This window comes from Chelonia mydas, chromosome 6 (assembly GCF_015237465.2).
Source record: "Chelonia mydas isolate rCheMyd1 chromosome 6, rCheMyd1.pri.v2, whole genome shotgun sequence".
Taxonomy (NCBI): domain Eukaryota; kingdom Metazoa; phylum Chordata; order Testudines; family Cheloniidae; genus Chelonia; species Chelonia mydas.
Window position 1 is genome coordinate 23,671,484 of NC_051246.2, and position 24,523 is coordinate 23,696,006.

Genomic DNA, 24,523 nt, shown 5'->3' on the forward strand with positions numbered 1-24,523 from the left:
CTTAGAGACTAACAAATTTATTTGGGCATAAGCTTTCGTGGGCTAAAACCCACTTCATCGGATGCATGCAGTGGAAAATACAGAAGGAAGATATATATACACAGAGAACATGAAAAAATGGGTGTTGCCATACCAACTGTAACAAGACTAATCAATTAAGGTGAGCTATTATCAGCAGGAGAAAAAAAAACTTTTGTAGTAATAATCAGGATGGCCCATTTCAAACAGTTGACAAGAAGGTGTGAGTAACAGTAAGAGAAAAATTAGCATGGGGAAATAGTTTTTACTTCGTGTATAATGACCCATCCACTCCCAGTCTTTATTCAAGCCTAATTTAATGGTGTCCAGTTTGCAAATTAATTCCAATTCTGCAGTTTCTCGTTGGAGTCTGTTTTTGAAGTTTTTTTGTTGGAGAACTGCGACTTTTAGGTCTGAAATTGAGTGACCAGGGAGATTGAAGTGTTCTCCGACTTTTTGTTTTTGGTTTTTGAATGTTATAATTCTTGACATCTGATTTGTGTCCATTTATTCTTTTGCGCAGAGATTGTCCGGTTTGGCCAATGTACGTGGCAGAGAGGCATTGCTGGCACATGGTGGCATATATCACATTGGTAGATGTGCAGGTGAATGAGCCTCTGATGGTGTGTCTGATGTGATTAGGTCCTATGATGGTGTCCCTTGAATAGATATGTGGACAGAGTTGGCAATGGGCTTTGTTGCAAGGATAGGTTTCTGGGTTAGTGTTTTTGTCGTGTGGTGTGTGGTTGCTGGTGAGTATTTGCTTCAGGTTGGGGGGCTGTCTGTAACCAAGGACTGGCTTGTCTCCCAAGATCTGTGAGAGTGAGGGATCGTCTTTCAGGATAGGTTGTAGATCCTTGATCATGCACTGGAGAGGTTTTAGTTGGGGGCTGAAGGTGACGGCTAGTGGCGTTCTGTTACTTTCTTTGTTGGGCCTGTCCTGTCGTAGGTGACTTCTGGGTACTCTTCTGGCTCTGTCAGCCTGTTTCGTCACTTCACCAGGTGGGTATTGTAGTTTTAAGAACGCTTGATAGAGATCTTGTAGGTGTTTGTCTCTGTCTGAGGGATTGGAGCAAATGCGGTTGTATCTTAGAGCTTGGCTGTAGACAATGGATCGATCGTGTAATGTGGTCTGGATGAAAGTGAAGTGACCCGTTAACACCCCTCCAGGAGGGAAAGGAAGTGGGAGGGGAAGGCAGCTGTGGGGGGGGGGGGGGAGTTGTTAGTGGGTTATAGATTGTTGTAATACGCCATAAATCCAGTTTCTTTATTCAGTCCGTGATTTGTGACTAGCGAAGTTATGAATTTAAGTTCCCAACCTTATCTTTTGAAGGTGTTGTGCAGGTTTCCTTTGAGGAGGAGGACTTATAGGTCAGATATAAAGTGATCGCTTCACCCGCAGGTGAAGATTCTCTCTTTAATAAACGTGCATACTCGTCCTGTGGTAGCAGTGTCACTTGCAAGGGGTGTACCTGCTCTGCTGCTGTCTGTTATGCCAGGTACTCCTTCCTCATTGTTGCCTATTGTACCAGGTATGTCATGAGGTTGGTTCCATGGTGATTTTAGTAAAACATCAGCAAATCAAAGAAGCTCAGCTGAGCTGATGGAGTTAAGACCCGGGAGCCAAACAGTTAAAGTATTTGGAAGAGCCTCATGAGCATGTTAAATAATAAAGAAATAGAGACTCACATGAGCACAACATGATTCCTCTCTTCCAACCCCCCCTCCGCCCTCCCTCCCCCCGCCCAAAAATAAAACCCTGCTCAGACACACTCTGATGCTTAGTCTGCATGTTCCTGGCCGGACACTCTTGGCCTGGAGCCATAGGTGTGATGATGCTGTCTGTGGCAAGCTTCTCTCAGAGCCCTGCACAGAGCAGAAATCCAAGGGGCTTTTTGAGCTGAAATCTGAGCAGGAGTTAATGATGCTAAAAACATCGGCTCCAGCAGAGGCCTGTCAATGGATTCTACTGTATAGCCACAACAAAGGGGAGTCAACAGCAGCACCACTCCTAAGAGAGTCCTGGTGGAGGTAGAGACTGGGCAACTGTGCAGAGGGAATGCCAGAGGCCTGAAGGGAGTCCTTTTCTGCAGATCTTTGAATCTGCTGAGTTTACGGGCTTCCTCTGTGAGTTGCCACAATCTCCTCCTCACTGAGAGAAGGATCAGAAATGCTAAAACAGCTGAGCTTTCTCATCCAGTTTTACCCTTCTGCAGGACTGTTTGAGGGAGGATGGCATCTAGCAGTAAACCAGTAGATGCACAAACCATGTTATCTGTTGGAAAAGCTTACTGCAACAGTGAGTGCAACAGTGAAGAATTTCTGATTTATTGTGAGGATAACGTCACTCAGATTTGGAGGAAACTACCTCCATGGAAGCAGGGCAGTTTCTGTGGGAGACGAATTTGAGGGCTTCTTTGTGGTTGTTGTGGCAGGGACACTCACTGAGGTTCTGGATGTGCTTGGGGAGCTTTAGGCTAGCACTTCATGCCTTTTTACCTCTCACCTAATAAAATCTAGTGGGAACAAAATACATTCTATAAATTTTATTGGACCCAGTGCACTTAAAACTGTAGTTTAAAAATCAGTTTAACAAATACTTAAAACTCAGTTTTGTATTAATACAGTGTCCTCTTTTAAAGAAGAAAATGATTAGATGCGCTAAGGCTGAGTTTGATCCCCTCTCTGTAAGTGGACGTGGCCCATTAAACCCTGTTGTGCCCACTTACATCACATCTGAATTTGATCCAGTGAGTGGGAATATTGTAATTCCCACATCTCTGTGTTAAGTGTCTAAAAATATTTCGACACTTAACTCCCATTGAAATCAATGGGAATTAGGTGGCCAAATACCTTTGAAGATCAGGGACTACATGCTTGTGTTTTTCCTAAAACACATAAATAGAGGTGGACTCACACATATTGTCTTCCCATAAATCATTTCCCTGCCATTAATGTTATTCTCCAGATTAAAACAAAATAAACAAAGAATGCTGTAACTTTTTAATGTTAAAATTTCTCCAATACGTGGGGACCAACTAATTGCTTTCTCTTCCCCATCCTCTTCTTAATACAGGGGCAAAGGACAACCCAGATTATATAAAGCAGAATGTCAGTATGCATGTGCATGTTGACTGTTGGAGCTTTTGGTTATTTTGAGCCTGATCCTGTGAGGTATTGACTGCCTCTTGCAAAGTATGGAATGCATTCAGTTCGTATTATTTAGCATTTCACAGGATTTAGCCCTATGACCAAGATCTTCAGGAGTGACTAAATATTTTGGGTGCCCAACTTTATAAAGGAGCCTGATTTTCAGAGGGTGTGTGCTCAGCACTTTCTGAAAATCAGGCCCCATTAAGACATTTGACATTGGGCACTTAAAATCGCTAGTTTCTGTTTACAGTTTTTTTCCGAAGAGTGTAAACGGCATGACTATGAAAAAAAAATGTTACATTAATCTCACTATATACATGTCCTTGATTGCAGTGTGCATCAAGAACAAAGTTCATCCCTGTGCAGAGTCCTAGCACAAAGCTTATGTAGTAGTAAAGACCACAAAATAATGCTTCAGTTAGATTTAAGTAGTGTGTAGGTCTTGGGCTGCGTCTCAGTGCAAGGGTGAATTTCACCCTGAGTGCAGATTTTTTTTTTGTCACTGTAAACAATGCAAGTGTTACATGCAATCCGGAGTGATCTGAAGCTACTGGAAGAAATTCATTTAGAATATATTGGAAGAGGGCCATTGTGATGTGGAGAACATGCTGCCAAAGTACTGATTGGAAGCATTTCCACACCGTGTCACCTGCCTTACTTTCTGCGAGTTCACATCTATTTCTGCTTATCTTTACAGAAAGCGCTGACGGGGGTAGATGATCTGCAGCAAGTGAAGGCCCTAGAGATGCGTGTGGACACGAGAGAGAACAGCTTGGGAAACTTTGGTGAGAAAACACTTCATCCTGTACTTAATCTCTTACTCTTTTATTTATTTTGGCGTGAAGGAGAAGCATGCTGAACATGAGGGGCTGGTGGTTCAGAAAGCAGTGGAATGTGTGAAATACAGTCTTGTTAGAGATTTTCTTAAAACACAGGCATCAGTCAGCATCTTATCAGCTTTTTACTGTGAAGAGTTGAATAGAACCATAAATATTATATGTAAATGTGATGAGCAATACCAGTTCAATTTCAGCTCCATTCAGTTTGTGCTGCTTGTAGCTGGGCAATAAGATTTAGCTGATTTTGTTTTTCTGGTGTCTCATGCCTGATTTTATGCTGCTAGGATGAATAATGCTGCAATCAAAGGAAAACAAATACGAAAATTCCAGTCTAGATTAATTACCACTATTCCTGGATGTGATGAGTCAACCGTGTGCCCTTGTTGCCAAGAAGGCCAATGGCATTTTGGGATGTATAAGTAGGGGCATTGCCAGCAGATCGAGGGACGTGATCATTCCCCTCTATTTGACATTGGTGAGGCCTCATCTGGAGTACTGTGTCCAATTTTGGGCCCCACACTACAAGAAGGATGTGGAAAAATTGGAAAGAGTCCAGCGGAGGGCAACAAAAATGATTAGGGGACTGGAACACATGACTTATGAGGAGAGGCTGAGGGAACTGGGGATGTTTAGTCTTCAGAAGAGAAGAATGATGGGGGGATTAGATAGCTGCTTTCAACTACCTGAAAGGGGGTTCCAAAGAGGATGGCTCTAGACTGTTCTCAGTGGTAGCAGATGACAGAACAAGGAGTAATGGTCTCAAGTTGCAGTGGGGGAGATTTAGTTTGGATATTAGGAAAAACTTTTTCACGACGAGGGTGGTGAAACACTGGAATGCATTACCTAGGGAGGTGGTGGAATCTCCTTCCCTAGAAGTTTTTAAGGTCAGGCTTGACAAAGCCCTGGCTGGGATGATTTAGTCGGGGATCGGTCCTGCTTTGAGCAGGGGGTTGGACTAGATGACCTCCTGAGGTCCTTTCCAACCCTGATATTCTATGATTCTATGATTGTTCAGAGACCTGTGAGCCAACTTCAAAATCACAAACTGCAGTAATCTTGAAGAGCTGCATTCAACACCCGTAGTCTTTAAACTAGTGTGTGCAACGTTTTCTGGTCCATTAAGGCTGCTTTATGCTATTCCAGGTGGACAAAACAGCCTAAACTCATCTTAACTGCCCAGTAGAAGATTTTACTTGTAAATGGAAATCTTCTAGTGGCGATAGGTCCATCCTTTTGGCCCCTGATATAAGAGATGTCTGGAAGAAAGGGGGTACAGATAGAGGCCTCTGTGTTCCCTGGCCGGTGGAACAGCCCCTGGGGCAATATGAGATGGGGTGAAAGATAGTGCAATCCTGAGGCTGCTGATCAGATCAGGAGTTGCACAGTTCCAAGCTTTTTTGGCCACCTTTGCCTCCCCATTCATAGTTCTGCAAAATGCTCATCTTAGCCAGATCAGGCGGTCAGTCCCTTTATTCTTCAATCGATCTGTGGTACCAGATGCAACAGAACTAATTTTCTCTTGCCCAGCTGTAATCATTGACAAGTCCAGTGACCAAGGTAGATTTGTTATCTCACTGCTATAGAGATTGGAAGATCTCAGCTCATGCTGACCTGGTTTCTTTTGCATAGAGTCATTCTGTATCATCTTACGGTACTTAACTATCTCATCCAGTCCTGTTAAAAACGGCACATCTAACTATGCTAGAGAATGGACTTGAGAGAGATTCTATGTGCTCCACAATTTTGATGAAAGCTGTCAATACTTGTCACTTATTGGTCTTCTCCCTGTGAATGTCAATGGGCTTGAGAAAAAGGAATTAAGGTACTTTGAGAAAACTTCTTGTATAGGAAGTTTTACATTGAGCTTGTCAGCGCCCACCCCCCAATTCTTGTTTAGCCCTTTCTTTCAGCAACATGCTGATTCTTATCATCACCAAAAACATCTCCTCCACCATGTTCCAACACAGAAACTATGGTACAGTGGGATGGTCTCGCTCCCTGTACCCAGAGAGGAAGTGGATGGCACTGGCAGGGTATTTTCACTCAAGGAAGTTGTTCTCACTTGCAGTCCACCAAAGTCTGTGGATGGCCACCTTTAATATGCAAAGGATGATCTTTTGAAGGAAGCCTTTTAATTTGGCAGAGACTTTTAGATAGGGGTTGAGAAGTAAGGTGGTACGAGAGTTGTGTTGATTTGTCCAGCCATTTTGCACCGTTTTCTTGGATAATTTTGATGCCCAGATCTTTTTATGACATGCACATGATAATTTAGTACATAATTAAACCATCTCCTTTTTCAGTTCATAATGCACTCAGATTTCCCTAACGGAGATGATGCATTGCGGGGGCATGCAGGGGCAAAGTGACTGGAGGTTTGTATTGGGGAATTCTCCCTATCTAGGGGAATTTCCGCTGGTAGAAAACTGGTGGAGGTAGAACCATGCCAGGTCTGTTGCTCAACTCTGCCAGCTTCTGTGTCTGTCACTTAAATAGAACATTTGTTTCTGACAATTAAAAGGGGCTCTAGCGTACTGTGTTTTATAAAATATGTCATACAACTACACCATATAGTGAAACCAAGATGCCCATAGACACCATTTTAAAGTCTTTCCTTCATCTATAGTAACTAAAACAAAATACATTGGACTGAATTATAAGATCTAGAATTATTCAGAGATTAATAGAGATGGTGGCTGAGATACAGAATTTGTACCTGTATCCAAATTGCTCCAAGGTTTAGAGGAGTTTGGTTTTGTGGTTTTGGTTCAGAACTGCCTCTAGAAATAAGTGAAAAGGAAAATGTTCAATGGGATGAGAGTGAAAAATTTAAAATAATTAAATAAAGGTTGCTCATGATTATGAAACTTACAAAACCAAGCAGTAAACAATAGATTATATGCAGAAAATACATGAAAGTAGATAACAAAGCAAAGGTAGGATTTTGGGGATCTTGGTCAATGCAATGATAACTAAGGCTACGTTTTAGTCACAAGCATTTTTAGTAAAAGTCATGGACAGGTCATGGGCAGTAAATGTGAGGAGGAGGTGGGCAGTAGTCCAAGACTTCCCCAGCAGCAGCCAGTGAGGCTGGCCCAGGGGATGCCCGAGCTCCTCAGGCAGCCCCTGGGCCAGCCGCACCGGCCGCTGCAGAAGTCCTGGAGGTCCCAGAAAGTCACAGAATCCGTGACCTTCGTGACCAACCTGCAGCCTTAGTTATAACATGATTGGCTTGTGACAAATAAGATGGCACCTTTTGCTGATTGGCTCAAAATCACAGTTAGAAGAATATACAGTAAGGGGATTTCAGTTCCTCAAATGAAGTATGACTTTGCTGTAAGACACATATACTGCAATTCCGTCACCAGTTATTATGCAATAGGCAACAGTGTAGAGAGAGATGTAGAAGAGAGAATCGAGAGCGAACTATAAAAAACACGGGGATATGTTGCACACATGGAGATAATGTAAATCTTTCTTAACTCTTCAGAATAAGTCATTATTAGTCAATAAGGATATAGAATCAGACAGAGCAACACATGATCACCTCCAAGCAAACCTTGTGTTAATGTTTGATCTTGTCGGGAATGATGCCACATGGTGCTTTTCAGAGGGGAGTTTCAAAGGTTGTAACTGTGAAACCACTGCAGCTAACATGCAGGCTTATAATGAGAGAATGCAGAGGCTGGAATGTTGCACAACTGAAATAATGTAATTAACTTTTCAGACATTGTCTAGTGTGTTAGAGGTGGTCGAGATGGGTAAGAAGTGCATCTGAAAAATCTGTGGGCTGCTTGAGCTTGTGAGGTCGGACATATGTTTCCTATGTTCTGTAACCAGTTCTACAAAATGATTCTTTATTCTGATCCTGCAGGTGCTTATCTCCCTAATCTAAGACAACTGAAATTGAACAACAGTTTACTTGTATCTGTGAGGTAAGAAAGAAACCATAATTGGAATAAACATGAGGAATATGACACCTTTCCTTTCCCTGTTTGGGTGGTAAAATGTTCATTTCTGCTGCCTTTATTCCCTGCCACCCCTTAAAAGCAGTGTAGGAAAATTCTATATATGTCCAATAGCCTACAGATTTAGGGCCAGAACCTCAGCTGGTATAAATCAGCATAGCTCCAGTGATATCAATGGTGTTACACTGGTATACCCTAACTGAGAGTCTGGGGTGAAATCCTGGCCTCACTGAAGTCAAAGGGAATTTTGAAGTCGAAAGGACTTCAATGGGGACAGGATTTCACCCCAGTCTGTAGTCAGATGGGTTATTGAGGTGGGGTATATAAGCCCCACACTGGGACTGAAGAGGTTAAGGAGCAAATCTGGCCCAAGGCGACCTCACCCACCCCACCTTCAGAGCATGCTACAGCTGGAGGTGGGGCTTAAAAGGGAGCCAGACAGCTCAGCAAATGCCTGGCAGGGCAGGGAGATAGACCTAACCTGAGAGCTCCTAAAGAAGCCTTTCCCTGGGAAAAAGAGCCTGCCTTCTGAACCCAGAGGGGTGGAACGTTCCATTACTCATTCTTCACTACCTTGTGTCAAACTATAAGCCTTTGTTGAGAGAGTAGGCGGTAGGAAGTGGCCCAGGGAGGCAGCCTTAAGGCATTCCTGAGTGCTGGACATGCTGCCTCTTACAGGGTCCTGAGCTGGGTCCTCCGCTGGGGTCCAGTGGAGTGACAGGGCCAGGGCTGCCCTACCAACCACCCTTGTTATGAAGAGCATGAAAACCCTCACTTCCAAACTCACCCTTGGGGAAGCAAGGCAGGGGTAGAGACTTTGAAAACACTGCAACTGGGACTGGATGCCTGCAGGGGGTCAACAGATAGACTGATGTTCCCCCCAGTTGTGAGGGCGTGGGACCCAATATCTTCCTTGGAGCCTAATTAGTGACCTGACCAGAGTGTCAAGTCAACACCCAACAAAAGGCAGATCCCAAGGGGCATGAAAATGGCCAGTGAGAGACGCTGGAGGCGGGGTGAGTAGATACCTAATATCCTAAACATTAGGCGACACCAGCAGTGAGCACTGCCCATCACAACTTGATGGAGAATGTGGTCTCTCATCCCAGGTCTTCTGTAAGGCCTTGTGGGGGGGGGGCACGGATATAGACAAATAGATGAAGTGGCGGATAGACAGCCAACCACTACAGGCCTCCCAACAACAGCAGGAACAGAACCAGCTATTTCAACAAATGGCCACCCAACAGTAAGCCGCACAACATGAACAGCAACAACAACAGCTCATCTGGGAGCTTGAGGTGAAACAGCAAGAGCAGCAATAATGCCTGGTCCAGCAGGTGGCAACCCTTTTACAACCATGAGGGGCTAGCAGCTAGGATGCTGAACCACACCCCAGCCCCAAGGCTTCTCATAAAACACACAAAGATAGAACTTCGGGACATCCTGGATGCTTTCCTCTTCAGTTTTGAGAGGGTCACCACAGCAGCTCGATGGCCATCTGTACACTGGGCTATTTTGCTGGCACCTTATCTTACTGGGCCAGCTCAAGCTGTGTATTGGAGCCTCAGCTCTGTGGACACACAAGACTATGCACAGGTCAAGGCGGCCATTTTAGACATCTTTGATATCAATGCCGAGACCCACTGACAGCGCTTTCACCAGGAAAAATTTCCACTGGGGGCCTGACTTTGTGCAGCAGCCCAGAGATTTAAAGAATATTGTTATTGGTGGCACTGGTGGCTGAGCAGGTCATGCTGGAGCAATTTTCAGAAATTCTCCTGGCTGGGGGATGGGAGCGGGTGTTGCGGCACAGGCTTGAGACATTGGCCCTCACAGTACAGCTGTCAGAAAACTATGGCAGCTGCACGCCCAGCCAGTGAAACACCCAGGCCTGAAGATGCTCATTAAGATCTACAGACTGTGTAGACTACGGATCTCTCGGCCTGGCAATGGGAGCAAGCTCCGAGGAACCAAATACAAAGCTTAGTCCACTGGATGATCCACAGCTATGGCAAGACCTCAGAAGCCTGGTCTCCCTGGGAACAAAGTGCTGAGGAAAAACCCAATCCTGAGGGAAGGCCCCCCTCAGACACCCAGTTTCCCCTAGGGCAGTCAAGGGACAGGGCAAGTCCCTCGATCAGAAGTTGTTTTTCACGTGGACAGTGAGGACATTTCTGCCATGACTGCCATGGTTAGCAACTCTGAACAGGCTTGGACAACTGATACCATGGCTAGGAAAAGAGGCCTGATCAAGATATTAGTTCCTGTGTGGGCTAATGGGGTAGAAGTACCAGAACTGATATAACAACCCCCTGGAGTCAGAGAGGCAGAAGATCCGAGCAAAGGGAGCTCCCGGCAGGAGCTGTGCCCTCCCTGTATTCAGGGGAAGCAGAGGATCTCACACTCCCTAGACTTAAACTTACTGGTGGCAGATGTAATTTTTGTAGCGGTCAGAAAGACAACCCAACCCTGAGCAGGGCGTATGACTAACTTGCCAGTATAAATTGGTGAGATAATAAATACATGACGGATGAAGCACTGGCTTTTATTTGAACTCAGGGAGGGGAGACTGTATCAGGTGGCGAAGGACCCCCAAACCAGAGAAGTAAGGAGTACAACTTCTTGTCCTGAAGAAACTCTGCTGCGAAGTACTACACTGGCACATGCAATACCTTGAGGGAGACAAATGGGGCGAGAGAAGACTCTTAAAAGGGTGGCCCTCAAATTTTATTGTCAGGGGAACAAAAACGCACTATTGCTCATTGTGCCCGGCATGCCAATGGACAGGGCCCCAAAAGTTCCACCATGGGCGGGCGCATGAACCGCCGGCTGGGGGAGGCTAGTGCCCAGCCTCGCCCCTTCCACCTGAGGCCCTGCCCCGCTGCCTCTGGAGCCCAGAGCCCCAGCAACACAGCCACTGACCCCTGCCCCAGGCTAGTGCCCTCAGCCCCGGAGCGCCTGGAGGGAGGGCTGTTGGCATCACCTCAGCCCCCCCCCAACCCCGGAGCATCGGGAGGGCAGGCGGCGTGGCCCCAGCCCCTGGAGTTGGGCCGCAGAGCGGAAGCAGGGGCCTTGGGGCAGAGCTTGGGTGGGGCCATGCTTGGCTGTTCGGGGAGGCAGAGCCTTCCCCAGCCTATGATACCCGTCACCCATGAGCTCCACTACTCCCTCTCCCAGTGGTTGGAGTACCCTTTGAGAGGATCAGTATGGACCTGATGGGACCACTGAATAGAGTGCGGCCAGGTACCAGTGCATTCTGGTGATAATGGATTACATCACATGGTGCCCAGAGGCCATCTCCCTTTGCACAACCACTGCGGCTACTATCACCACCAAATCAATGAAGGTTTTTGCACAGGTAGATAATGAAGGAGATGTTGACTGACCAGGGGATCAACTTTACTTCAAAGCTAATGGGGGAATTGTGTGACCTCTTGAAAATCAAGGCCTTAAAGACATCAGTCTATCACCCTCAGACAGATGAGCTGGTGGAATGCTTCAGTAAGATGCTGAAAAAGATGCTTAAGAAATTTATGACCTTGGATCCCTGTCAGTAGTAGTGGTTTTTCCCACCCTGCCTTTTCCCCATCGGCGAAGTACCACAGGCATCTACGGGGTTCTCCCCATTAAAGAAAAGAAATCTTACTAATAAGCTGAGCAGATTTGATGAGACAGTTATTAAGACATGGATGACATGGAGCCCTATGATGTCATTTGTTTGGAGTCAATTTCAGGCACAAAATGCTCATTCAGTCACAAGTGTCCTTATAAATAGGGGCTATGAGTCAATAGGAAAACAGTTAAACAAGCAGTACTTAGTATGAAAGGTGAGGAGTTTCATTTTTATGTATTTAGTATTCCTTGTCCCCTTATTAATTATTAGATACAGTATTTGTGGTTTAAATAAAGCCTGTTTTCATCCTGGCCCATCTTTACCTATTTGTTTGAAATGCTGAAACTACATCACTTCAATCATTTTCGTAGCAACCTGCTGTTAAGTCATAAGCATAGGATTACAATTTTGCTGCAGGATTGCATAGGAGGAAAAAATATATGGTGAAAGGAATGATTTTGTTGAAACCATTTTTGCAATATCCAAGGGAATATGGCAAAGTACATTGCTTTTTGAATTAAACTTGCGTTCTAGTTAGCCTCAGTCAGAAAATCCCTTTTTAAACAAAACAGACTTCCCAAAATTTCTTCTCCATGATATTATTTCATAGTAGAGATTTTGTGGAATGTTTGAAGGAAATTGAACAGTGCATAAATGTAATATTAGGGTTCCAAAAATGTGGCATTTTTCAATTCAGGTGTTTTGTTCTGTTTTTTGCCTGTAATGTTTCAAAACCGGGATGGCCTAGGCACTCAAAATGTGTTTTACTCTATTGCCCTTCACAGGGAATGGTGCCTTTTGCTCCTTTTGGAGAGTTGAGAGGACAAATTAGGTATTAAAGGGGATTAATTGGAAGAGGTTTGGCCTCCCAATTTGTGAGAACAGTTGTGGGCACAGGTGTTTCCAAGCTAGTAGTTTACATCAAGGTGTCACAGATGTACTTGCTTTAAAATACCTGGGTGAAAATATGTAATTAATTTAAGAGAAACAAACCTCAATAGAAAACTTTGGATTTTGTGCTCATGAAAAGTGCTAGATTGACATTTCTGGATAGCAGTATTTGGCACAAGTATTAATGACCTCTCTGCAGGGCAGTAGAGAATCAGGGGCATTGTCACTCTGGAGCTATTAGCAGAAACACAAGTAATTGAAATGAACACTGTGTATTTGCAGGATACACTCTAGTAGGTCGTTTACAAATTTGCTGTGAACTCTCTGCTGGGCCTTTGCCTGTTGTTATTTTGTCTTTTGCAATTGTTTGGTATTTAGAACTGGTCAAAAAAGCATAGCATTTTTTAGTAAAATGTAAGCAAATATTTGCATTTATTTTAAATTTTCCCTCAAAGATTTGGTTTATAACCAAAAAAACAAAAATGTTCAGTTTTTAAAAATAATTTTTGATAAAAAGTTTCAGATTTTAAAAACTGAATTTGTCCCCAAACATGAAATATTTTATCATTGGAAAAAAATGAAAAATTTGCCCAAAAAGAATTTTTTTGTTTTGGGCAAAAAGCAACTTTTCCTCAAAAGTTTTGATGAAAATATTTCGACCAGCTCTATCGGTTTTGCATTTAGGCCCCCGTTCAAGAAAGGATTTAAGTATGTCCTTAAGTCCCATTGACTTGAATTGAAGCTTTAGGGAGATTTTGCTCTTGTCTCTATACTTGAGGAATCCACCTCCACGCATGAAAAGATTTAACAAAATAATTCCTGACACCTGACATTCTTATGGTCTTGGAAACTAGTGAGAGTTAGTCTTAAAGTTAGCAGTAATTTGATCAAATACAATTCAGAACTGTTTTGGCATGGATATCTGCTTTAATATTACCTATGACACTTGCCAGGCTCGGAAGTACCAGTAGAAGCTAGCCCACACCTCTTTTAAATAAGCATGTCTTCTACATGTCAATTAAATGAAATTACAGGGAGTAGGCAAAGGAGGGACTAGAACCTGGCAGCGTTCCCAGAGCAGAATTCTGCCAGCTCAGTTAAAAAAAGCAGCTCTGGTAGCCCAACACAGCAGTGGCTTTCAGACATTACTTCCAGTCTCCAACCTTGGGATAAACTGGGAGTACTTAGGGGCAAAGCCCACACAAGCACAGTGTGTCTACTTGAACTATATTTTGGGGCATCTGTATTGTGTCAGTTTAATACCTGTTATTACAACATCCTAAAATAAGATGCTATCATGGGAGCAACTATGACTGCGATAATTAATGTTGCATAATGGTTTCCATCCTAACTCTCTGTTTTTAGTCACTCATAGTCAAAGAAATTTCACTTTTGGGATTGAAATTTTCCATGCTTGGTCTCTGTCCAAAAGGTGATTTTTTTTCTTAAAGAGCAAATAAGAGATTGTATATTTTTGAGTTTGAGGACAGTGGGGGAGAAATGCACTTTTCTCATTATAAAAATAATTCCTATGAACTTTTTTGAATAGCCATAAAGCCAGAATGGTTGGGAATAGGAAGCTGAAAACTGGCAGAGACATTTTTAGAGATAAATTCCAAGCTGTTAAAGATAGACTGGACCACTGTTAGAACAATGAAAATATGGTGAGTATATCATAGAAGTGTAGGGCTGGAAGGGATCTTGAGAAATCATCCAGTCCAGCCCCCAGCATTGAGGCAGGACAAGTAAACCTAGACCATCCCTGACAGGACTTTGTCTCACCTGTTCTTACAAACCTCCAGTGATGGGGATTCCACAACCCCCCTTGGAATTAGAAATTGAACTATCCTTGCAATTAGAATTTTTTTCCGAATACCTAACTAAATCTCCCTTGCTGAAGATTAAGCTCATTCCTTCTTGTCCTGCCTTCAGTGGGCATGGAGAACAATTGATCACAGTCCTCTTTAATACAATCCTTAGCATTTTGAAGACTGGAATTTTTTTCCCAGATGTTGCACATGTCTCTAATGTGATAGAAAGAATATCAGATTCTATATTGTATGATATGACAAATAGTGTGTGGTCATGTAATTAAAGACTGTATCATAATGCATGCACATGAGGAGGCATGATGCATATTGTCACTTTCCAACTTGTGTGCTTATCCAGGCAACCTTAAATTTCTCTTAATGTAGGTTTTGTCTGGAATTTCCTATTTTTTTAAGAAGGAAAATAATAAAAGCATTTTTTAAAATCTGAAAACAAGAAAAGGCCACTTCTGGAAATGAAACCACTTATATTTAGGTGCTTAAATGAGAATTTAGGAACCTACCTGTAGGTACCCATTTATAAAAATCTTGGCATTTAGGTCACCTACCTCACACTGGAGTTAAAGTTGTGTGTGTGATTGTGAGGAAATAGAGGTTGGTTATGTAGTATGTTGGAATTGAAAAGGAGTTTGATGTGGAGCTGAGGAATCATTTGAATAGGCTGACATTTCATTGGTATGTCTCGTGAGTTGAGGTTGATTGTTGGCTTAAAAGGTGATTTCCTGGAATTTTTATGATTCCATTGGTAGGGAATGTAACTGAGCAGCCTTAGCCATAAGTTAATGAGTTGTCTTTTTTGTGGGGGTAGTTTATAAAGTTTGCATTACTTTGGGATACCTCAGAATGGAAGGCACTATATAACTGCAAGCTATTATTATATACCATATAGGTGGTCAATAAGTCCCAGTTTATTTGTCAAATATCTGCATTTTTTCAGTTTCAATGTTTTTCCTACAGACCTCTTTCAAAAATGGAAATACTTTTTGAGAATATAGTATATGATGAAAAGGAATTACTTCAGGTCCTTGTTAATTTGCTACATTACACTGATTTTATGAGGTTCTCACTTATTACCTCCATCCTTCTCATATCAGCCAAGAAACTCTAGATTTATGAACTGATAATTAAGGAAGAAACATGGAACCTATTCTGAAGAGTGTGAGTTAAAAGACTCTCTTTCACTGTTTTGTGATGACACGTTACTTGTCTTCCTAATGATTACAGCAAAAAGAACTATATTTCAAAACTAATGAGCTCTCTTCTAGTATGGCTAGCATCCTATATGTTTTATCTAATAGCTTTCATTCTAATTTCAGGGATGAATAGAGAGACTTGTGTAAAATGTTAGACATTTGCCTTCTTGGAAGGCTTTTTTTTAAACTGAAGTAAATTCTCGGTAACTTGTCCCCATAAGTTCATAGCACAAGCAATAGTTAACCAGACTGAAACCTCTGCTCTACCAGCTACTGCCCACTACCTCCCATTCAGCTGTAGGGACTGTAGCTCACAAGACAGCTGGGCTTCTCCAGACTTCACTCTTGCAATTCCTTACAATAGAGAAGTACCATCTGCAGCTCAGGAGCTGAAATTAATGTTGCTGCATGTATGTGGTTTCATTGAGACGGGAAAGGTGGGTGCACATCAACATATTGCTCAGAGGGTGTGGGAGGGAAGTAGGAACAGAGCAAAGATAATGCAGAACTCTGTAATCCAAATACAGACACATTTAAAATGTGGCTGTGCTGCAGTCTGTGTTACATTCAGTTTTGGAGCTGTCCGTGCACAGCTGAATGAGAGGAAAGTCGTGCTGGAGCGCTAGTGTCAAGTAAAAGTTGCAGGGAGACGAGGAGGAGGCAATCCTTAACTAAAGGCTCATTCCTGCAAGGTTCGGAGCACTACAACTGTTCCCTGCTCTTACACGTTTATCAAGAGTCTCGTGAAACTGGGTGTTTATCTTAAAGCTTAGCTGCTGGAGGCAAGTGATTACATGAGAATCTCCACATTTTTTTTTTAAATAAGTCCCTAGCCCTCATGGCTGTGTAGAAAAGCCAGAAAATGTCATGTGAATGCACCCTAAAGACTTGGGGTGAAAATCTGGTCCCGTTGATGTCAATGAGAATTTTGCCATTGGTTTCAGTTGAGCCAGGATTTCACACTCTGAAACCAGAAGGCACATAAAAAGAAGCCAAATTTTATTGGTTTTGTATGGTTTTGTTTTTTTTAATTTCATGGTGTGTCAGCCAATCTGATGATTTGGGGGTGGGGGAGCCTGACTCATGATTTTTCAGTGCTTGGAATAGACAGTATTCCTCTCTGGCCCCAATCCAGCAAAGAATTTAAGCACATGCTTACTTTTAAATGCGTGAATAGGCCTGCTGACTTCAGTGGAACTACTCACGTACTTAAAGGTAACCATGTGCTTAAGTGCATTGTTGGAGAGAGTCCAGAGTACTCAGTACATTGCAAGATCAAGTGCTAGCATATCAGTTACAGAAGCTTGAAGTATCAGTACTGTGAAAGTGGGATAGTGCAGTACTGCATAGGGGGATAGAAATCCTACCCAATAAGGGATATTTGGGACAGGTACCTTTGAAATGCGGGGCTCCATTCTCCCCAGTCTGGTTTTCTGCCTGTCAACTTTCACCCATATCTTTCATTTCCATTATTCTGGGTTTCCCATTCACCTTTAACTTTTCCATGTTCTGGGATACTACATTTGGTGTATAGTTTAGATGCTGTACATACATACAGTAATCCTTATGCAACAGTTCTCAGTGATGGCTTCAAAATAAATCTGTCTGGATTCTTTTAGAATATGAAAGTTCCAAAATATGAGACAGCAGTGTGCCCTTGTTGCCAAGAAGGCCAATGGCGTATTGGGCTGTATTAGTAGGAGCATTGCCAGCAGATTGATGGAAGTGCTTATTCCCCTCTATTCGGCAGTGGTGAGGCCACACCTGGAGTATTGCGTCCAGTTTTGGTCCCCCGACTACAGAAGGGATGTGGACAAACTGGAGAGAGTCCAGCGGAGGGCAACGAAAATGATTAGGGAGCTGGGGCACATGACTTACGAGGAGAGGCTGAGGGAACTGGGATTATTTAGTCTGCAGAAGAGAAGAGTGAGGGGGGATTTGATAGCAGCCTTCAACTACTTGAAGGGCGGTTCCAAAGAGGATGGAGCTAGGCTGTTCTCAGTGGTGGCAGATGACAGAACAAGAAGCAATGGTCTCAAGTTGCAGTGGGGGAGGTCTAGGTTGGATAATAGGAAACACTATTTCACTAGGAGGGTGATGAAGCACTGGAATGGGAGGTGGTGGAATCTCCATGCTTAGAGGTTTTTAAGGCCCAGCTTGACAAAGCCTTGGCTGGGATGATTTAGTTGGTGTTGGTCCTGCTTTGAGCAGGGGATTGGACTAGATGACCTCCTGAGGTCTCTTCCAACCCTAATATTCTATGATTCTATGAAATTCTAAACTGTTTGGTAAAATCACATTCGTTTGCTCTTTTTATTAAAGATAAATATAATTCTTGACATCTTACTGTTACTATTTATTTACGTTGTTGTAGTCTTTGAGAGGTGTGAGTCCTACTGCAGGTAGACAGACTCATGAGCTTTCCTTGGACGAGAGCGCTACAATAGCAGTATGGAAGTTATTTATTTTATTAATTTAGCAGCAAAGATGCAGAGCAACTCAGAACAATGTCACTGCCCCTTTGGGTCTTGTCTTAGTCCACATCTCCAGGGCTTCTCAGTCCTTACAGCCCTCCCCAGCTGAGGCGTCTCTGCAGCCAACTCCTGCTTGCTGAAACTCTCCAGCACAGACTCTCTGCCTGACAGGTGCAGCGGACACAGCCCTCTCCCAGGCCCTTCCCCAAATCTGCCTGTCTCCTTGTGTTAAACAGCTTCCCAACAGGGTCATCATCATATGATTATGGGCTTGGTCAACTACACTCATTTGTAACCCCAGGTAAGAAATTGTTCAGCCCTGGGTCCCATCTTGAGATTCCAGCATCTACACTGCTTTATGTGGGCCCAATCCAACCACCCATATCCTAGACGTTCTAGGGCCCTGCCAAAATGTGGTTGCTCTAGCCCTTTGTTTGGGGTTGAGTGTGGGGAAACTTCACTGTCCACCAAACTTGACTGTCCAGCACGAGTCCAGTGGGGCTGCATCTACACTGCAGAGCCATAGAGCTTGAACTTCTGGGTCCTGGCTTGACTCCGGCTCAGACCCTCCACCCCCGTGGAGTCCTGGAACCCTGGGTCCAAGCCCTGGGTTAGTGTGATTTGTGTGTAGATGGAAAGGGGGTTAGGCTTGAGCTTGAGTTCGAATCCTGGGCTAACGTTGCAATGTAGAAATACCCTTTGAGAACTTTATTTCAGGGAATGTTTGAGGTGAAAGGAATATATGTATGTTGAGGAAGAAATAATGCCTGAACGTTGCACTGTTTTGGTTCTCTGTTTTTATGCTCACGCCCAGAACACTCTTATTTTCTCCACTGCTTTCGCTCATGCAAGTCCATAATTTCACAAATATTTTGCCATCCCTGGTCACAGTGTGAATGGGAGGTAGGCTATCTTGCCCTAGATACTTTGAAAAAATGATTAATTGAATCATTTCTTTCCAGGTGGCTGATATCTCTACTGCGGCAGGACCATCTGGGAACTAGATTCTGGTATCCCTAGATCCCTGCCACGTCAGGGCACCATCTCACTATCTGAACTCTGGGTAATTATTTTAGGCCTTGTCTACACTTGCAGGTTAGAGTGCATTAAATCAGGCCCAGGCGCCATAACTCCTGAAGTGTCCACATTGGCAAGGCACTTAGAGTGCCTGGACTCTGCAGCTGGAGCGCTCCTGGTAATCCACCTCCACAAGAAGCATAGAGCTTGCTGCGCCCCAGCTGGAGCACCAGGGTGTCAGTGTGGACAACGTATTGCATTACTGCACTGTGATTGGCCTCTGGAAACATCCCATAATCCCCTGAAGTCCAGTGGCCACTCTGGTCATTGTTTTGAACTCAGCTGCAAGCCTGCGGATATCCCCTTTCAAAGCTTTGTTTCTGACAGTCTGCATGCTTATCTGCTCCGGGACACAAAGCAAACCATTACTGTGGAATGCTCCTGCGGCAGAGGCAGGCGTGTGTGTGTGTGTGTGAGAGAGAGGCGGGGGTGGGGGCTGATGTCGGGATTCCCCCTTGCCCCTGCCGCTGTCTGAACTTACAAGGTAGCATGCTGACACACTCAGCCCCCCAAAACACACTGTCTCTCCCCCCACATACACACAACACACTCCCTGTCACACTCCCCACCGCCTCATTTGAAAAGCAGCTGGCAATCTAGTAGGATGCTCATAGAACAATGGGATTGGGAAATCTGCATCATGTGACACTGTGCCTGCTCCATTAGGCATTGCAAACACTTTCCAAAGCACGCTGCAGCCACTTGCACACTGGGATAGCTACCACAATGCACTGCTGCCTGTGGCATTGCAAGAGCTGCTAATGTGGACATGCTCCACGGTCACAAGGAGCACAGTGTGAACAAACAGCAATGCTTTCCCTGCTGCTGTCTCCGAGGGCTGGTTCAACTCCTGGCGCTCTACATCTGCAAGTGTAGCCAAGCCCTTAGTAGAGAACCTCCCAGTAGGACTAGAGCCTGCTCTCCTAATGAAAAAGTCCTGGATTCCCCTTTCAGCATTTCCTGATCATTCTTCCATGGAAGGGAGGGGAAAGTGTTTTCATCATGGAAAAAGCAGGGAAATCAGCCCCCTCCCAAAACTAATGGATTTCCTGAGACCTACTGGAGGCCAGGGGCATTGGCATAAAATTCTGATCCTGTGTATTAATTCAAGGTCCTCTCGCTCTGCCTCTTCCATGTGTCACTGTCTCTGGAGCCCTTCTTTAAATGGGATTCCACAGTGCAGAGTGGCTCAATCAAAAGCATACATAGTGTGCTTAGGCTGTATCAGCTGTACAGTTGGTTTCCTGTGGGATCAGTTAAGGGCAATGAAGTGAATTTCCCAGCCTGCCCCTTCCTATGTGAAGGGTCTGGGAATAGAGGGATCGTGACCTGCCCTTTTGCACACTGAGGGGAGAGACTATCCCCACTCCTGCGTTAGTGTCAGGAAGCAAAAACTCTGTATACCCGAACCTCTTCTGGTTCTCACTCTCTGGGTACCCCTTCTCCCTTCCTTTCCTCTTCCATGAAAATGTATAGATGATGACTTCATCATTTCCAAAGAAAATGGTTTAAATGAGCCAATCATCATTGGTTTGGTTTGTTCTTACAAACATTGATAGTTTACAGTAGGTAACTAGTTCAAATAGCCACATTGCTATGTAATAAATGAGTAAATTGAAGGGCCCAGTCTCAGCTGGGCCTGAATCCAGTCTCTAATTTTGCAAGGTGCAGTTTTGCACCTCCAGCAGATAGAAATGGTAGTATCTCATTTGAGCAAGAGAGTGCTTTGGGGTTAAAACACTGGACTGGGATTCAGAAGATCAAGTTCAATACCGTGATCAGTCACAATGATCTTAAGTATGTCACTTACTCTCTCTGCACCTTTCTTCCCCATCTGTTAAAAAAAAATTGTTATAATTCTCCCTTTGCCTGTCTTGTCTATTTAAATTATAAGCTCTTTGGGTCAGGGACTGTCTCTTGCTCTATTTGTGTACAGCATCCACCACAATGGGGCCCTGACCTCAGCTGGGGCCTCTCTGCACTATTGTAGCACAAATAATAATAGTAATAACTAAAGGTTTTGTATCTGCAGACAAGTATTTAGATGCCCAGCTATTACCATTTGCATCTGCAACTTTTCTACCCACCATATTAGTGTTCACTTATGTGAACTTAGGCCTAAGTGATCTTTTTAGTCAGTGATGAAAGAGAATGATTACAGTCAATCTCTGAGGAAACTAGGGTGACCAGATGTCCCTATTTTATAGAGACAGTCCTGACATTTGGGGCTTTTTCTTATATAGGCTCCTATTACCCCCCACCCCCATCCTGATTTTTCACACTTACTGTCTGGTCACCCTAGAGGAAACCCAAAGACCTGAGAGTTGGGGAGTAATGGTAATGCAACTGCTGCTGGTAGAGCTGCCCAACCTTAACCGTCTCCATGACAACAGTGGTCTAAGCAGCCATCAGAAAGGTATATCCTTACAGAAATAGGTCGGAAAACAGTCTATAACAATAGTGTAATGAGGGGTTGTGGGTTGTTTTGATTCTTTCCTCAGAAGAGCCCCTTGTCTGCAGCTTTTGTTTTTTCTGAAGCAGTAACATTGAATCGAAAATTACGAGCTTGGAATGCCAGGTTGCTGCTGGTTTCAAAAAGGGGGAAAGGAAGCAATTTAGATTTATTTACTTATTGGTAAATGTCATGCAACATGACTAGAGGGTGAAGAGGTGAAGAAGAGATGCAGATGATAATATATGTGATCAGTTCTGAGAGTTTGATTTCTGTAAAATATTCAGAATGCAATTGATTTAGTGATTGTCATCTTACATGAGCGCATTGCAGCGCAAAGAGAACCTGTTGCTATTCCAAAAAAAAAATCACACGTGCACATATATTTCTTTCCCTGTAGGTCTGTTATTTCTGTTGGACTCACTGTTTGTGATAGCCATGCCACCATGTGTTGTGATCTTAACAGACTGCACAAGTCAGGCATGGTTGGGATGAGTCAGTACTTGCATAAAAGAAATTAATCAAAGCCTCCATGTAATAGGAAGCGGTGTTGGTAATTCAGGAGCTGGCACAGTTCCCTCTGATTCGTCACCAGTATTCTCTGTGTGGTATCAGATGCTATGGTGCCTACGGAAGTGGTATATTTTAGATGAGACATAAAACAAGGTTCCTCACTACATGTGGCCATTAAAGATACCACAGCACTCTTTGTGACACTGGTGTTCAGGCCACATTCCAGTTTGGGTAATTACATTCTTTTCACCTAAATTCACACTGGAGTTTCATATGGAAAAGGAATTCTTCACTTCCTGCCTTAAAATGTTATGTAGTGCTATGGCACAATGTTAGAACCACCCTGAATATGGCTGGATTTAATTGCTGGAAGAAGTGATCCTTTTTTTGTTTAGATCTGCATGTGTTAATTTTGCTGTTCCCATACTCCTGACTCTTTGTAAAGCTTCACAATTTTTAGTGTAGTATCTGTAATTAGTTGACACTATACCTTAAAAATACACTAAACAAATTATGGGTAATCAATGTGTTTATACTTTTTTAAAAATAATGGTAGCCTCTTTTTGGAAGATTGCAAGAACTTAGTGTTTGAATCTTGGAAGTGCTCCTAACATGATTTAGCTCTGGTAATTACCACCTCGTAATAATAAATGTAAGTAATGGCAGAGTTATTTGCTTCGTTGAGGTGCTGGGATCATGCAATCTGGTTTCTTGGTGGTAGAGAGGGCCAGGATAAAATTTTCAAAAGGTATTTAGGCACCTAAAGATGCAAATAGGCAGCTAGTGGGATTTTAAAAGTGCCTTTATGAGTTAGGTCCCTAACTCCTATTGACCTGCTTAGGTGCCTAAATACCTTTGAAAATCTGGCCCCATGCAATTATATGCTGTGCTCACTATTTTGTACTGTATAAATTGTGTAATTTCTATTGTGCATCAAGGGCTTGATTCTCCAATGCTTTGCAGCTGCTTTGTGCAAACTAGGACACGTTGGGGGCCAAATCAAAAAAATCCAGAAAAAACCCCCACTTTTTGGTGAGAAAAACCAACACAATTCAGTTTGGGGTCAAACAAAATGATTTGTTTACCCCGTCCCCCACGTTTTTTGTTTCATTTTTTCATTTCAGTTTGTTTTGGCGTGTTTTTCACTCTCCGCCCACCCCCCTTTTTTATATTTAGCTACATTTCTAAATGAACCACTGTGTTGAAACAAAACGTTTTGACCATTTTGAAACTAAACATTCCTAAATGGAAAGTAAAAAAGGCTTGTGACAAGGTATCCCCCCACTCTGAACTAAGGTGACCAGACAGCAAATGTGAAAAATCGGGACGGGGGTGGGGGGGCAATAAGAGCCTATATAAGAAAAAGACCCAAAAATCGGGACTGTCCCTATAAAATCGGGACATCTGTTCACCCTACTCTGAACTCTGGGGTACAGATGCATGGAAGACCCCCTAAGCTTATATTCTACTCGCTTAGGTTAAAACTTCTCCAAGGCACAAATTCCTTTCCTTGTCCTTGAATGGTATATTGCTGCCACCACCAAGTGATTTACACAAAAATTCAGGGAAGGGTCACTTGGAATCCCTAACCCCAACAATATATCCCCCCAAACCCCTTCACCCCCTTTCCTGGGGAAGCTTGAGACTAAAATACCAACCAGTTGCCTTAGCAACATGAGCTCCACCAGACCCTTTGTCCTTAGGACACTGAATTCAATCAGGTTCTTAAAAGAAGAACTTTTATTATAAAGAAAAAAGTAAAAGAATCACACCTGCAAAATCAGGATGGAAGGTAACTTTACAGGGTAATAAAAAGATTTAAAACACAGAGGATTCCCCTCTGGGCTCAGCTTCACAGTTACAAAAACAGGAATGAAACTACCTCTGTAGCATAGGGAAATTCACAAGCCAAAACAAGAGATAACCTAACACATTTCCTTGCCCTACTCACAGTTTCTGTGTTTTTAGATGGATTGTTTCAGGTAAATGTTTCAGGAGATATTGTACCTGCTTGGCTTTTTCTTCCATCCAGAGGGGAAACAACACACAGAACAGCAAACAAATCCTCCCCCCCCCCCCCCCCCCCCCACCCAGATTTGAAAGTATCTTCTTTCTTCATTGGTCCTTCTGGTCAGGTGCCAGCTAGGTTATCTGAACTGCTTAACCCTTTCCTGGAAGGCAATCCAGTACAGCTGCCAAGGAGGGATTTTATGCTACCCTTCCCCCTATATTCATGACAACTTGTTTCAAAATGGATGAAACAAATGGCTTTGCGTTTTTTTTCTCTCCTGTGGCTGAAACTGTTGGCGCAATTCGATCTGAATTTGTGAATAGTTTAAGTGCACTAAAAAATGCAGTTACTAGCCCCACAAAAAGTTTCACTCAGCATCAGTCCTTACTCAATCAAATCTCCCATTTGATAAATAATCTGGGTTCAGCGATATAGAAATAAATCCTCCTTACTGTGAAATTCGCAAACACACAGGTGTAATAATTAGATGACGTA

General features: G+C 43.4%; 1 protein-coding gene across 17 annotated transcripts in view; it reads left to right on the forward strand.

Annotated features, from left to right (window-relative positions):
- Positions 1-24,523, forward strand: part of LRRC56 (leucine rich repeat containing 56) — a 134,160-nt gene that overhangs the window by 76,919 nt on the left and 32,718 nt on the right. For all 17 annotated transcript variants that reach the window (XM_007056741.4, XM_043549895.1, XM_043549897.1 and 14 more), the window contains 2 exons: positions 3,869-3,956; positions 7,882-7,942. In XM_007056741.4, the coding sequence (XP_007056803.2) occupies positions 3,869-3,956; positions 7,882-7,942 (149 nt within the window). The remainder of the gene's footprint in view (positions 1-3,868; positions 3,957-7,881; positions 7,943-24,523) is intronic.